The sequence below is a fragment of the Anthonomus grandis genome, chromosome 1 (assembly GCF_022605725.1).
Source record: "Anthonomus grandis grandis chromosome 1, icAntGran1.3, whole genome shotgun sequence".
Taxonomy (NCBI): domain Eukaryota; kingdom Metazoa; phylum Arthropoda; class Insecta; order Coleoptera; family Curculionidae; genus Anthonomus; species Anthonomus grandis.
The window spans coordinates 33463091-33477850 of NC_065546.1; the positions used below are offsets into that span (position 1 = coordinate 33463091).

Sequence of the window (14760 nt, forward strand, 5' to 3'; positions counted from 1 at the left end):
ATCCGAGTCCTGATATTGGTCAGGCAAGTTGTAAACTATAACATTGTTGACACGGCTCTGGCGATCTTCAAGTTCACCAAAAAAAAAAATAATTCCGTTAGAGCTAGAGGTGATGTTTAAGGCACGTGTAGGTGGTTTCTTTTTGAGGTCCTGCTTTAAGTGCCCCACTTCCTCAATTTGTAGACCAATAATGAGGGTATTTGCGACAAACCAGATTGGCAGTCCTCACAAAGAAATTTTAGAGTATGGTGGCCTTTGATCTCTACTACCCTAATTTCAGATGAAGTTAATCTAGAGGAAACATTCTTATGTATTGCCTTTTATAGCTGTAGCAGTTTGTAAGAAGTTGTAAATTAGCGTTTTTTTTATTTACATTTCAGGCAGTGCATGGCAATGAAAAAAAGAAAAAAAAATAGTTTTGAATTTTTATCAGAAAAAGTTAAGAAACGATTCTTGGCAAAAAAATATTTGCTGAATCTGCTACACTAAATACGATTTTAAACAAAATGTATGATACCGGATGGTGCATCGCCAAGCGGGCCACAGGAAATCCCATATATATTTTGATACTTTCAAATATTGGCTCTGTATACTTAACAAAAAAAAATGTATTAGACAGTTGTAAAGTTCGGTTGTCAACTTTTGAAAATTGTCATCTTCAACTGTTCTAAATTTTGACAACGTACATTTTTATAAATAACACTTTAATGTGACCCCACAGGAAAAAATCGTTTGGTGAAAGGTGAGAACTGGTTGGCCAATTAATAGTGTAATTTAGCCCAATTACGCGCCCATTAAATATGTTTTGAAGAGATTCCCTAACTTGCTGTGAATTGTGCGCGGGGCCATCATCCATTTGAAACCAAAACTCATCAGATGCAACTTCTTCCAATGCTGGCCCAATTTGACTTTGTCAAGTTTCAAAAATGCGTCTACTCCAAAATCTGTGTTCCTTTTCTTTACTCCAGTAACGAAAATTTTGAACATTTGGCTCATTATTTAAGGTAAAGGTGCATTCGTCCGTAAAAAATCCCTGTTATTCTCGCTTTCCATACCTTCAAAAATTTGTTCTTCGGATTTCATCGCCTGTCCTTAGTTCCTAATGTTTCTTATACAGTGCATACGTAAATTAGCGGATAAATTCAATAAAAATGAAATGGACCGTTTCGGAAATAATGCCCGAACCCGTCGATTTTAATATTGGGTTTAGGGTTTTTCTACGTGGAAATTAAATATACAGGGTGACTAAAAAAATATATGACGTCATCAATATGTTTTTTAAATGGAAACCACCATTTTTTAATGCAGAATCAGAAAGAACGCATTTTTTTACAAAGGATATGGTACAACTGAATCGTGGTTACATAAGTAATTTTGAACGAAAAATTATGATAAAATGTAAAATTAAAGAAATCTATCTAAATTAAATTTTGGTATTTTAGTCTTTTAGTTGTTGTTGTCAGTGTCAAAAAGTGAATGTATTTTGGTGCAACTACTTGAAGTATTTTTACATTTGCAAGTGGTGTTTATTATTTTTGAGAGGCGAAAGTAGTTTCATCCTGCGTTTTAGTAGTAACTACACGTTATTACCTATTATTATTGTATGAAATATGAGAAAATTAACCGAACGTGAAAGAATCGAAATCCTGTGCATGATTGGTTTCGGAGATATGTCGCGTACTCAAAAGGAGGTGGTTCAGTTGTTTAATGCAACTCATCCTGATAAGTCGCAAGGTAAGCAGAGTTCAAGCAAAGTTTCGTGAATTCGGGCATGTTCAGGATACTCAAAAAGCTGGTCCGAGCTCAATAACTAAAGAAGATGAGCTTAACGTTCTGTTAACGGTCCAAGATAATCCCAAAGCCACTATCACAAGCACGGTTCTAACGTTAATTGATCGCGATCTACTGTGCATAAAGTATTGAAAAAAGGAAAATTCCACCCTTATAAAATATTCTTACTTTAAGAGCTATCGGAAGATGATTTTGATCGCCGAAATGAATTTTGTGAGCAAGTCAGTTATGTAATGATAGCAATAATTTTGTAAAACAGAAACAACGTTTACTCTAAACGACCATGTGAACAAACAAAATTGTCGATACTGGGCGACCGAAAAACCTCATTGGTTCATAGAATGTCATACACAACACCCTCAAAAAGTCAATGTGTGGTGCGGTATAGTAGAAGGAAGAGTTTTAGGACCTTACTTTTTTGATGATACTCTCACTAGTGAGAGGTATTTGGGCTTCAAAATGATCTTATCCCCGCTCTGATCACTTTCTGTCCGGATTTGGAATAACCCGACATGCACCAACGTGATCTTTTTTTTCAGCAAGATGGAGCCCTGCCACACTATGCTTTACCCGTTTGCAATTATCTAGATGAAGTTTTTTCAAATCGTTGGATAGGTAGACGAGGGTTCATTGAATGGCCACCCATCAACTCCCCTCGATTACTTTTTATGGGGATACTTAAAAAGTAAAGTGTATGTCACTAAACTGGTAAGTTTAGAAGATTTAAAAGAACAAATACACCAGGAAATTAGAAATATTATTGACAAGTTTCAAAAAGATTTTTCAAATCGCCTTGGTTATTGCCAGGTTGTTAACGGTGCTCAATTCAAACATTTAATTTAGAAAGGTATTCCTTTAATGTTACCTTTTACCATCATTTTTTATTCAAAATTGCTTATGCAACCACTATTTATTTGTACCATATCCTTTGTAAAAAAATGCGTTTTTTCATATTCTGCATAAAAAATTGTGGTTTTCTATTTAAAAAACATATTATTGACCTCATTTTTTTTGAATCACTCTGTATATTTAATTTTCACGGGTTCGGGCATTTTTTTCAAAAACGGTCCATTTAATTTTTATTGAATTTATCCGCTTCTTTACGGAAGCACTGTATATAAAGGAATGGTATTTGCATTTTTTTTAGTGTGTGCAATATTGTACTATGATCAATTCCTACGACTTGTCCAAGAGTTCTACTGCTAATTCCTTTATTTTCTTCAACTTGAAGTAACGTTTTAAAATCTGGATTATTTTCTCCAGCTTTGCCATCATTATTGTTTTGCTCTCAGCATTTGCATTTACTAATTATTGTACCCTTAGTCTCAAAGTTATTAACAATATTCCGCACTGTTATTTTACTTGCAAAATTCCTATCGGGGAAATTCACAGAGAACATTTTGGAGAGTTTTCGAAAAGTATTTCTCTTGTAGCACCACTAAATAAATAGATGACAACCCTTTCACATAACATTTTGATAATTTGGCTTTCATATTTTAGTTTTTTCAAATATATTCTAAATCGCTTATTAGAAAGCAATGAAATTTGGTATGGTGGCCCGTATATTACTAGCACGTAAAAAAGGTCTAATACAGTTTTTCTGTAAAATATACATGGGGTTGATGCACCGCCCGGTAAAAATTATAATCTTCCGCTGTGATAATGTTAAAATCCGCTCCATTATTATACAAAATTTTTATTAGAGAATCCGTCTACAAAATAGGAATAAAATGTACAACTGCTTCGTTACTAATTCGTTTTTTATACGTACATACAGTTAATTGGGATAATTGTATTTCATTATTTCAGGTATCGACACAATGCAATTATCTCAAAGATGACCCAATTGCATTCGCTTCACTACAATACACATTCTGACACCAAAATTAATTATTAAATAACGTACACAAAATTTAGTTTTTACTACCAAATAGTTTTAACCAACACGCTAATAATATTATTATTTTAGAATTAAAATAATAATATTATTAGCATCAAAAGAATTATTAGATCAAAAGAATGCCTGCTTAAAAATAGCAACTTATTGATTTTAGAACTGTCTAATATTAAAATTAAAAACTGCCATTATTACGTCAAAAGACTGAAGAACGTCCACATTACAATAAACCACACTTAATGAAAACAGTTAAATAAGTACTTTACGCCTTCCCCCGGTATATCGATAGAGGAGAGCGAGGGGTATGAGACACCATATTTGGGGACGGCTGGAGAGGTAAAAGAGTTCATTAAGGGTGAGGACAAGTTAAAAATAATTCAAAACTGGATAATCCAAAACTAATTGTTACTACCAAATGAAGACCACAGGCAAAGAAGGCGCTATGTCAGTTTTTAAGGAAATTGAGTTATCAGTGCCATCTATTAGAAAAATTTCAAAAGTTTAACCCTATCCTATCGTTCAGGCTATAAATGCGCTCAGTCATGAGTAATTTCAATTTCTAATATTGACGAACAGGCTAAAAAGGCGCCATGCCAGTGCGGTGCTGGGTATAAGAAGGCGCCTAATTTCATTTTTTGAATCACAAAACATAATTTTTAATGCACAATTTGGTTTTAGATCTAATAAAAGCACCGATGATGCAATATTTTTTTGGTTTAAAAAAATTATGTCAGATATGCAAGAAAATAAGAAATGTCTTACAGTATATATGGACTTTGCAAAGGCTTTCGATACAGTCTCCCACACCTTGCTGTTAAATAAATTAGAAAATGTTGGAGTAAGGGGTCAAGCTCTGGAGCTTTTTAGATTCTACTTGGAAAATCGAGTGCAAAGAGTGCGATGTAATGATATCCTAAGTAGTGATATGGTTGTAAATACTGGAGTTCCTCAAGGGACAGTCCTGGGTCCAATTTTATTCTTGATCTATATTAATGATTTAGGAAAATTACTACAAGATAGTTCGGTTATTTGTTACGCCGATGATACTGCAGTCACATTCACAGACAACAGCTGGGATGGTGTATACTCGAAAGCAGAGCAAGGCCTTTATGTAATTCAAAACTGGATAAATGAAAACAAAATCACCCTAAATATAACAAAGACCAAATTTATAGCTTTCTCTTTGACAACTAGTGATCAACCTAAAAAAAGTAATATTAAAATTCACAACCCAACTTGTAATTTATTAAATAACAACTGTCCTTGTCCTTGCATACAAAAAATTAGTAAAATTAAATACCTAGGTTTATACATTGACCAGTATCTACGCTGGAATGAACATGCTTTTGAAACGTCCAAAAAACTTAGAAAACTTTATTATAAATTTTATCAGCTTCGTAATATTTTAGATAAGAAAACACTAAAAATAGTATATACTTCACTAGTAGAATCAATTTTAAGATATTGCTTAGTAATTTGGGGTGGTCTGAATGATAATGCCATGCAAATGTTAAAAGTATGCCAAAATAAAATACTTAAGATTATCCTAAGCAAAAGCAATCAATATCCTACAATCAACCTTTATTCGGAACTAATTGTACTAAATTTAAGAGGATTGTTTGTGAGTGCATGTCTTTGTTACTACAGAGAGGTTAAAGATATTTTTAAGGAACTAGACCATCAGTATTATACTCGTTCTAAAACAAACAAGGATTTGCAATCGCACTTTTTCAGCAAATCACACTTGCAAAGAAATATGCTGTTTCTACTTCCCAAATTTCTTAAGCTTCTGCCCACAGGCGTAAGGTCTAAAGTCGAAGTAAATAAGCAAAGAAAAGGTTTAAATTTTGAGATAAAAAACTTCGTCATTTACCATTACGAACACTTTAAAAGATTAATGTAAAAAAAAGAACGAAACGTAGTAGATAAATGTGTATTACACTATAAAAATAATATTAGAAGAACAAAAAGACTCTTCTTCCAATGCTTCTCGTGTTTCTGCTGCTTCATTCCGGGTTGTTTTGTCTCCTTGTCTCCTCTCTTGCGCTTCTCTTTATAGGAATTATTTCTTTTGTATATAGATGGAATTAACTATTTAGGGCATATTAGCCTGTATTATATAGATTATTTTAATGCTATGATATGGTTTCATTTTAATTATTTATACTTAATAGCAGAAAACTGCCACACAGGTCGAGGGATGGGAAATTTCGATACAGGCCAAGCTAACGGTCTAGTGAAATGTTCCATTCCGTGATAGACGCTACAATAATATTAAGGTAATTTTGTTAATGGGATATTGTACCAATATAGACTATGGTATTGCTGTCTATTTGCTATTGAATGATTTATATTTTGTAAAATTGAATTAATATATTGTATTGTATCACTTCCGTCGGCCCTCTTGGGGCTCTTGGATCGTGTTATCAAAGAGTGGGAGTCGCTTAGCTTTGACAGTCACGTGACTATTTGTTTATTTATGCATAATCGATCACGTGATACGAGTCAACTAACCACGGGACTTAACTACAGGAGTCGTTTAAAAAGTACTTTTCTTTGATTTATGTCTGCATTTGAATAAATAAAATTTTACTCTTGCATAAAATTAATTAAGACGTTATCTTGATTAAAATAATACTTTAAGGAAGGAAGGAGTATATAAACAAGAGTAGTTCACAGCGACCGCAACAACCGCTTTTACATAGTCCGATTCCGTGTGTCACATTTTTCCTATGATAATGATTGAGAAAGTTAATAATGACGCCGACCGAAGGAAACAAAATAATTTTTCGCTCGCGTACAGCATGTTCTTGTCGGATCGTAGTGTATCTCGCTGAAGTCCGCCAAATTGACTGATCATGACCGTATATCGGACGTTATTTGTGAAAAGTGCTTTTTTCTTTGGGATGTTGTACTTGAAAATCAATGGATCAGGTGAGCAGATGTAAAAATGTTAAGTTAGCGACAGCGTTTCTTTTTAAATCGATTAAAGTGGTGAAGATAAAAATAATTAAGTGGCATTTTCAAAAAATCCTCCGAAATTTCGGGAAACCTTCTGGAAAATGGTTGATTTTTTTAGAAAATTTATTAACCGTACCTGAAAAATCCGTTTGTCATGTTCCACACAATATATTTAAGAATTTTCTAATCACCAGGAGGCGCTATTTTAAAATTTGCAACTGTCAAAAGATTGCTCATCGCCACGCCCACATATGAGCCGGAATAAGAGACATTTCGACGCTTTCACTGTATAATAAGTAAATTCTTATAATTCAACTTGCATGGACCAAAAAGATACGTGTAACAATTTTTTCTTTAGAATTTCGCAAGCAAGGACGCATTAGTTATTTTACAAAACAAGCGGTTTGCGTAATCGGATGTGCAGCAACCCGTTATCTTAAACGAGCTCATCATCATCGGCAGGTGCTATTGTGAAAAATCTAATAACAAACTTAATTTATGTTCTGTTGATGACTATCGAAAGTTAAGGCCAGTTTAACGAGTGTTTTTTATTCATATAAGGAAACTTGCGTTGATGTTATAAACATTAACAAATGACCTCACTTAATCTTAGATTAAGAGTTTTTATTTGAAATGCAAAAAGTTTCTCTAATAATTTAATGAGTAATCATTATGCTGGACCACTTTCTGATTTCCTCTCATATATAATTTGTGACGGCCATCTTGGATCCCCATGTCAACTTGTGGGAGGAGCTTAGTTCGCTCACGTGACTTTTCGCTTACTATTTCGTGAATGACCATGTGACCTATGTCTATTAAAGGAAGGGGTATATATTTGTTTTGTTTGTTACCAGGTTTATCCAAAAAGTACTTTAATGTGTGCCTGTGGGGAAAATCATTTGGAGGCTACACTAACTGAAAATGGGATTTAAAGTTGTGACGTTGCCAAAATGTCTTAAATTTCTTAGAAGTTCACACAACTTTTCAGATGCCCAAGAGGAAAAAGTGAAATGTTTAGAATCAGGACGTTTTTATCGAAACCCTGAACCGGATTTAACCGATAGAGATGACTTGTGGGCCGTGGACCAATGTTCCAAGTACTACTTATGCCTAGAGGGTGAGGTGTTTGATTTCCAGTGTTCCGGAAATCTATTCTTCGATGTCGATCGACAAGTGTGCGAGGTGAGCGAGAAGGTGCACAACTGTGATAAAATTAGAGGTAACATAATTTAAAAAAAAATCAAATTAGTTATATTAATATATTAAACATTTATAGGCGACTCACAGTTGAATCCAATCAACGAAGGGCTCAAACGTAAAGACACAAACACATGTGATAATCCGGAACACGAAAGATGTTCCGATAACACGTGCATATCACCTGAGTTCTTTTGTGATGGTTCACGTGATTGTCCGGATGGTAGTGACGAGGTGCATTGCGAATCAAATCATTATATCAGTGAACCATGTGACCTAAACTTATGTCAGTTGCCCAACTGTTATTGTTCGACAAATGGTAATAACTGACCAATTCAGCATATTAACTTTTTATCATATTTTCATTTTTTACAGGCGTTCAAGTTCCCGGTAACTTACCACTAGTCAATGTACCGCAAATGGTAATAATCACTTTTGATGACTCTATTAACAATGACAATATCGATTTGTATCGGAAATTATTTTCTGGGAAGTACCGGAATCCGAACAACTGTCCCATATCGGCCACTTTTTTTGTCAGCCATTTGTACAACGATTATTTTTATACTCAGAAATTGTGGAATTACGGACATGAGATTGGTGTCCATTCAGTCACGTGAGTGTGAATATATAGATAATAAATGTCAAATTTTGAATTATTTGCCATCAAGGTGCATGCGGATTAATATGTTATATTCTTTTTTGTTTCCAGTCATAGATTCCCAGAAGAATGGTGGTCGGAAAACGCCACAATGGAAAATTGGTTTGACGAAATGGTGGGTCAAGCAAACATCATCAATAAATTCTCTAATGTCCGTTTGTCCGAAATTAAAGGCCTAAGGGCCCCTTTTTTACGTATAGGCTGGAACAGGCAATATTTAATGATGAAAGAGTTCGGATTCTTGTACGATAGCTCGATGGTAGCGCCCTATTCGTACGTGCCGCTATGGCCCTACACTCTAGACTATAGAATGCCCCATAAATGTATTAAAAATACATTTTGATGTAATTGAAAATTTAATGTTTAAATAGGTTTTAGACAAATGTGCCCCACAAGATCTTATCCAGGAGTATGGGAAATGGTAATAAATCAACTGGAAGCTTTCAACATTAGCTGTGCGGCCCTGGATTCATGTCCCATAGAGCTCACAGGACAAGAAGTCTATCACACTTTATTAAGAAACTTTAATAGGCATTATTCTACTAATAAGGCCCCTTTTGGCATACATTTACAGGCATCTTGGCTAGAAAATTCTGAAAATATTGCAGCTTTTCAGGTAAAAGCCACTGTATATACTTAACAAAATTGCGTCACACAAGCATTTTTTCTTAACAGGAATTTTTGGATTACATCCTCACCAAACCGGACGTATGGTTTGTTACAAACTCGCAAGCAATTGAATGGATCAGGCAACCGACTGCCCTTAATAAATTATTGAAATTTCGACCGTGGGATTGCAGGAGGAAAAAATTCAAAAAGGAGCGAGAGGTGGCGTGCAAGGTGCCGAATACTTGTCACTTGATCAGTGAGGAGCTAAAGGAGGAGGTAGAGATGCAGACTTGTATGGAATGTCCCAAGAAGTATCCGTGGGTGAGGAACGAGTTTGGAGGCGAATAATGTTGGAATGATTGGATCCAATAATTTTTTTTTTTTGGATTTAATGAGTACAAATCGTTACCATTACAAGAATGTTTATTCTTATATAGAATGTTTTTTTTTAATAGGTGTTTAAGCTGTATTTATTTGTAAAATATTTATCTCTGGGTGTGTTTTTATTAGTTATGCCTATTGTTAATATAGTTTTTATTAATTTCTTTTCTTATTTTATGCCCCACCCACATAATACGAAAATAATGTTCAGAAAAAAATTAATGTTTTTATGTTCAATATATTTTATTCACTTTAATTGCCATAACTCGTTGTTATCACCTTGTATTTCAATTAATGGTGTTGAGATTGCAAAATTACTTTAGTTACTGAAATAGAAGATTGGGTTTGCTCATTATAGTCTGAGTAGTACTGATCGGCCTGATTTTTACAAATTGCTCTAAGATTACGGAGCATTTTATAGTCTTCAATGGCTGTTTATACTTTGCATGTACCAATCTTTTTTACAAGACATTAGATTTTAATTCTGTGCTGAACCATATTGGAAACTTGAATTTATTGTTAATTTTTATGATAGGTACAAAATAAGTGGGAGCGTTGCCCAATGCATTATACAAACATTCCAAATTAGCGTTAACATCAGATGAGAATAAACTATCCCAATCCGTATTAAGAAGGTAGCTGTTAAGACCTGCATAATCTGCAAGTCCTGTATTTCATCACAATAATTAAGAGATTCAAAATTGTTTTATAGAAATCACCAATGCAGGATGATGTCGATCACATTTAACTAAAAGATCATGTGAGCATGATAGGGTATCATTACTAATGTTACGAAAAACCAGATCTAGATATATATACCCCATTTGCATTTTGAATGTTATTGATGTGATACATGTTAAGGTATGGCATTGTTTCTAATAAAGATTCTGCAGGCCCGACAACACCACTACTAAACTTTCCAAGAGACTCATTACAGCAAGTCAATTTTGGTAGTATAAAATCACCGGCAATCAAAATTAAGCTGTCACCCTCTCAGTTGTCTCACAAAAACGTTGATAGTCTTCGGGTTTAGAATTGCGAGGAGTGACTTACTTTACTAAAAATAACGGAAAACCAGATTCTTCATGAGCTCTAGGCAGCAATTCAGGCTTTAGAGACAAGTGAACAGCAATAAGTACTCTACCATTTCTGGTTTTACCAGTCCGTTCAAAACATCTGTCCCGTCTATAAATAGTAAAGTTATGCAGACCCCGTTCACTGTCCACTGTTCTTCACTTCACTGTTCTTAAGCCATTTACATTCTGATAATAAACTGTCACTTCATTAAGAGCTAATAATTGCTTTGTATGTGTATATTTGGTCTTTGAAAATGTACATTTGAATTTCTGGGTTTATATTCAAATGGAAGAAATAACAATACCATCTGGCCAAAAAGATTGATTAAAAATTATGTCATAATAGTTGTCACTTACACCAACTTTAAATGATTTTATGTCATTACGAGAATATAGATAATATACAAGTACATCTTTGTTGTCATCTATCTACAATTGTACAACCAATATACAGGGTGTCCCAGCGAAAACGAAACAGAGCTATTTTCGGTAGGAAAATTTTTTTTTTCATAAATCTCGGACACGTCGATTTTATTTTTGAGGGGGACAACTTTTCCTTACCAAGGCACCCTCATACCAGCAACCCCCTTCGAGGGGGTGGAATCACCCCGAAAATCCTAAATGGAAAGAGGGGTCGTATGATACCTTATTTTAAAGGTCTTTTAATTCTGAATATAACTGCCAAATTTGAAGTGGCTAAAATTATTTCTCTGGATAAAACAGCTTGTCAAAATTGCGAAAACAGCGAAAATGAAAAAGGTATTAAGGACTCTTTTTTGGATAATATTTTTAAAAGAACAAGGAAATCCTATTTTCGAAGGGGTCACTTATTAATTAAGAGGCCACCTAATACCTGGAATCCTTTTCGAGGGGTTGAAAGCACCCCTTAAATCTTAAACAGAAAGAGGGATCGTGTTATGACTTCTGAGTGACTGATGGATTTCTTCTGGATATGAAAGCCAAATAAAATTCTGGAAAAAATGCTTAAAATAAACCTTTATGCCTGAAACCCTTTCTTACAATTTTTTTTATTGGATCATTAAAACATGATTAAAAATTTATTAGTATTGTTAATATTATTGTTATTACACCTTATCAGCATATCATAAATAAAAACAAAATATCAAATAAAATGCAAACACAAGTATCTGAAGAATTTATTTAGCTTGCTAAATATCATTGGTACTTTTTTCATAAAGCAGCATTTATTTAAATTATTACCCAGTCTTTTACGTGTTGAAACACTGTTAGCAATGGTTTATTCTACTGCAGAGAGGGTTGAGATGATAGAGTTTTTCTTTCGGTATAACAATTGTGCCAATAGAACGGTACAAGAATTTAATGACCTTCATCCAGAAAAACGAGTCAACAGAAAATACGTTCTAGAAATAGTTGCTAAATTTAGGGAATCTGGCAGTGTCTTAAATAAAAAGCGTGAGGTTCAAAATGCTGTTGTTGTCAATGAAGCAATGCAAATAACTGTCCTAGGTCAACTTCATGCCGAGCCAGAAATACGTGTCAGAAAATTGGCGACGAGTATAGGAGTAAGCAAAAGTAGTGTTCATAGGATACTTAAGCATAATAAATTCCATGCTTACAAAATTCATCTGGTGCAAGAACTGAATGAGGACGATTTTGACAGACGAGTGCAATTTTGTGAATCGCTTAGTGATATGATAACTGTTAATCCGCGTCTTATTTACAACATTTGCTTTTCAGATGAATGTACTTTTTTTCTTAATGGCAACGTAAATCGAGAAGTTAAATGTTTGGGCGGGAATCTTGGGCGGCTCCATTGTTGGTCCGTTTTTTCTGCCCGGAAATTTGAATGGAGAAATGTACCGAGATCTCTTGGAAAATGCCGTATATCCAAGAATAGTAGAAATAATGGAAGGCGGAAATCATTCTGATGATGATCAAGTCGTTTTCCAACAAGACGGAGCCCCTCCACATTATGCTGCTGGTGTGAGGCAATATCTTGATGAGATATTTCCTGATCGTTGGATTGGAAGGAGAGGACCTTTTATGGAATGGCCAGCTAGGTCACCCGATTTAACCCCATTAGATTTTTTTTTATGGGGACATTTAAAAACAAAAGTTTACGCTACCCAACCAGACACTCTAGAAGACTTACGCCAGAGAATTATAAATGAGTGTCAGATGATAACACCTGAAGTTCTACAAAACGTCAGGCATCGTTTTGAGCAAAACCTGTATTCCTGCATGGAAGTAGGCGGGGCACAATTTGAACATTTAATAAATTGACGTAATTTAAATAAACTTGTTTTATTTAAAAGACACAAAAGGAAAAGGGTAGGTATTTCTTATCTCTCCACTTTTACTGGCAGTAAAGATTGTATTTCTTGCTATTTTTATATCCACAAGATATCCATCAGTCACTCAGAAGTCACCATTTAAATTCAGAGTAAAAAGGCCTTCAAAATAAGAAATGACACGACCCCTTTTTCTATTTAAGATTTAAGGGGTGCTTTCAACCGCTCGTAAAGGGTTCCAGGTATTAGGGTGGCCTCTTAATTAATAAGTGACCCCTTTGAAATTAGGACTTCCTTATTCTTTTAAAAATATTATCCAAAACAGAGTTCAAAATACCTTTTTCATTTTCGCTGTTTCTACAATTTTGACAAGCTGTCATATCCGGATAAAAAATTTTAGCCACTTCAAATTTGGCAGTTATATTCAGAATTAAAAGACCTTTAAAATAAGGTATCACACGACTCCTCTTTCTATTTAAGATTTTAGGGGTGATCCCACCCCTGATTCCTAGATACTGGTATGAGGGTGCCTTTGTAAGGAAAAGTTGTCCCCCTCGAAAATAAAATCGACGTGTTCGAGATTTTTGTAAAAAAAATTTTTTTTCATACCAAAAATACCTCTGTTTTGTTTTCGCTGGGACACCCTGTATAACCATTTCTTATGAGTCGCTGATACTCCAGATAAAGGTAGGTTTTCCCCTGTGCCTCTTGAAACAGCTGGCTTGGAACCAGTTTTATTGTTAGGCTCCAAAGATGATGTTTCAGAGCTAGATTGTGATAACTCAGGACTGATTTTAGAAGACCCCGAACTGCTTGGAGAAGATCCCAAGTTGGTTTGTATAATGGCGAGACTGACCGCTGTCTCCCAAGTCTTTTTTGACACTAATGGCTCTTTATCCTGAGTTTTAGAGTTGTTATATTCAATCAACGCTAATGCTGTAGAAAAGAATTTCTGGGCGAAATCTACAGTGTTGCCGCTGTGAGTGGAAATTTGGTGATTTAAAGAATTTAAATTAAAAATAATTAATTATTATTAGTGTTTAGTGTAAATATAGTATAAAATAGTTTTGGTTATTAAACGAATTTCACACTCTTCACACTCTCCATTTTCACACTCTTTTTTTTGATTTATAATAAAGAATGCAAATTCAGTTTTTGCTAATTATAATTTACTATATCACTTTCTTTTCTTCTGTTAAAATTTTGTAATCACTGGCACCATTAAATATTAAGCATGATTATCAACAAAATATCCCCTCTGCCCTCTGTGTAGATGTTGCTCTTAATCCAAAGCAGCCAATGTTTATTCTAATGTATTCAATGTTCTAAGGCTTTATTAATATAATTTGAAGTATAGATATATTTAATCGACTCTAATTGACGTAACTCGTTGGTATCACCATGTATTTTAGTAGGGGCAAGCCTGCCAAATCTTTAACTTAAAGTTATTTACCATTAAGTGAAATATGTTTTGAGAAGTTATTAAGTATCCTAGAAATTTATGGAAATAAAAAACTACAGACGCATTAATTTTTCTTAATTGAAAATGAGGAAACTTCCTTTTCCTCAAAAATTCAATTTGCACCTCTACCTCCCGAAACTCGTTAATGCACGGTATCTGCAATAATAGGTCTTGATATGTTGTCAGATTTGATAACTTTTTTAAGCAAACTGTTGCAAGACAAAAGAAAGTTTAATATTTTTGTCTTTTTCTTCTTCTTCTTCCTCGGCTACAATGGACGCGCGTCTTTTGATGGCCGCCCAATGACCGTGCCTCAATGAAAGGTGTGCCTGGACACGTCTGGATTGGCATCCATGGCTTTCATGGTGACTTCTTGGACAAATTAAGAATTAGGAAAACATATACAGGGTGTCCCGAAATTACATCGCAATATTTTACCAGCCGCATCTTTG

General features: G+C 34.4%; 1 protein-coding gene across 1 annotated transcript; it reads left to right on the top strand.

Annotated features, from left to right (window-relative positions):
* Positions 1 to 6361: 6361 nt before the first annotated feature.
* Positions 6362 to 9661, top strand: LOC126736416 (chitin deacetylase 1). The gene is made up of 7 exons (XM_050440750.1): positions 6362 to 6622; positions 7638 to 7868; positions 7926 to 8165; positions 8222 to 8462; positions 8559 to 8830; positions 8879 to 9123; positions 9183 to 9661. Exons 1-7 carry the CDS (start codon positions 6547 to 6549, stop codon positions 9462 to 9464), a joined length of 1587 nt encoding a protein of 528 aa, XP_050296707.1. The 5' UTR covers positions 6362 to 6546; the 3' UTR covers positions 9465 to 9661.
* The last annotated feature ends 5099 nt before the right edge of the window (positions 9662 to 14760 follow it).

Coding starts and splice junctions, on each gene's coding strand:
- LOC126736416 (XM_050440750.1), top strand. CDS start 6,547: ATGACCGTATATCGGACGTTATTTGTGAAAAGTGCTTTTTTCTTTGGG. Junction 6,623..7,637: donor CTTGAAAATCAATGGATCAG/GTGAGCAGATGT, acceptor ACAACTTTTCAG/ATGCCCAAGAGGAAAAAGTG. Junction 7,869..7,925: donor CAACTGTGATAAAATTAGAG/GTAACATAATTT, acceptor AAACATTTATAG/GCGACTCACAGTTGAATCCA.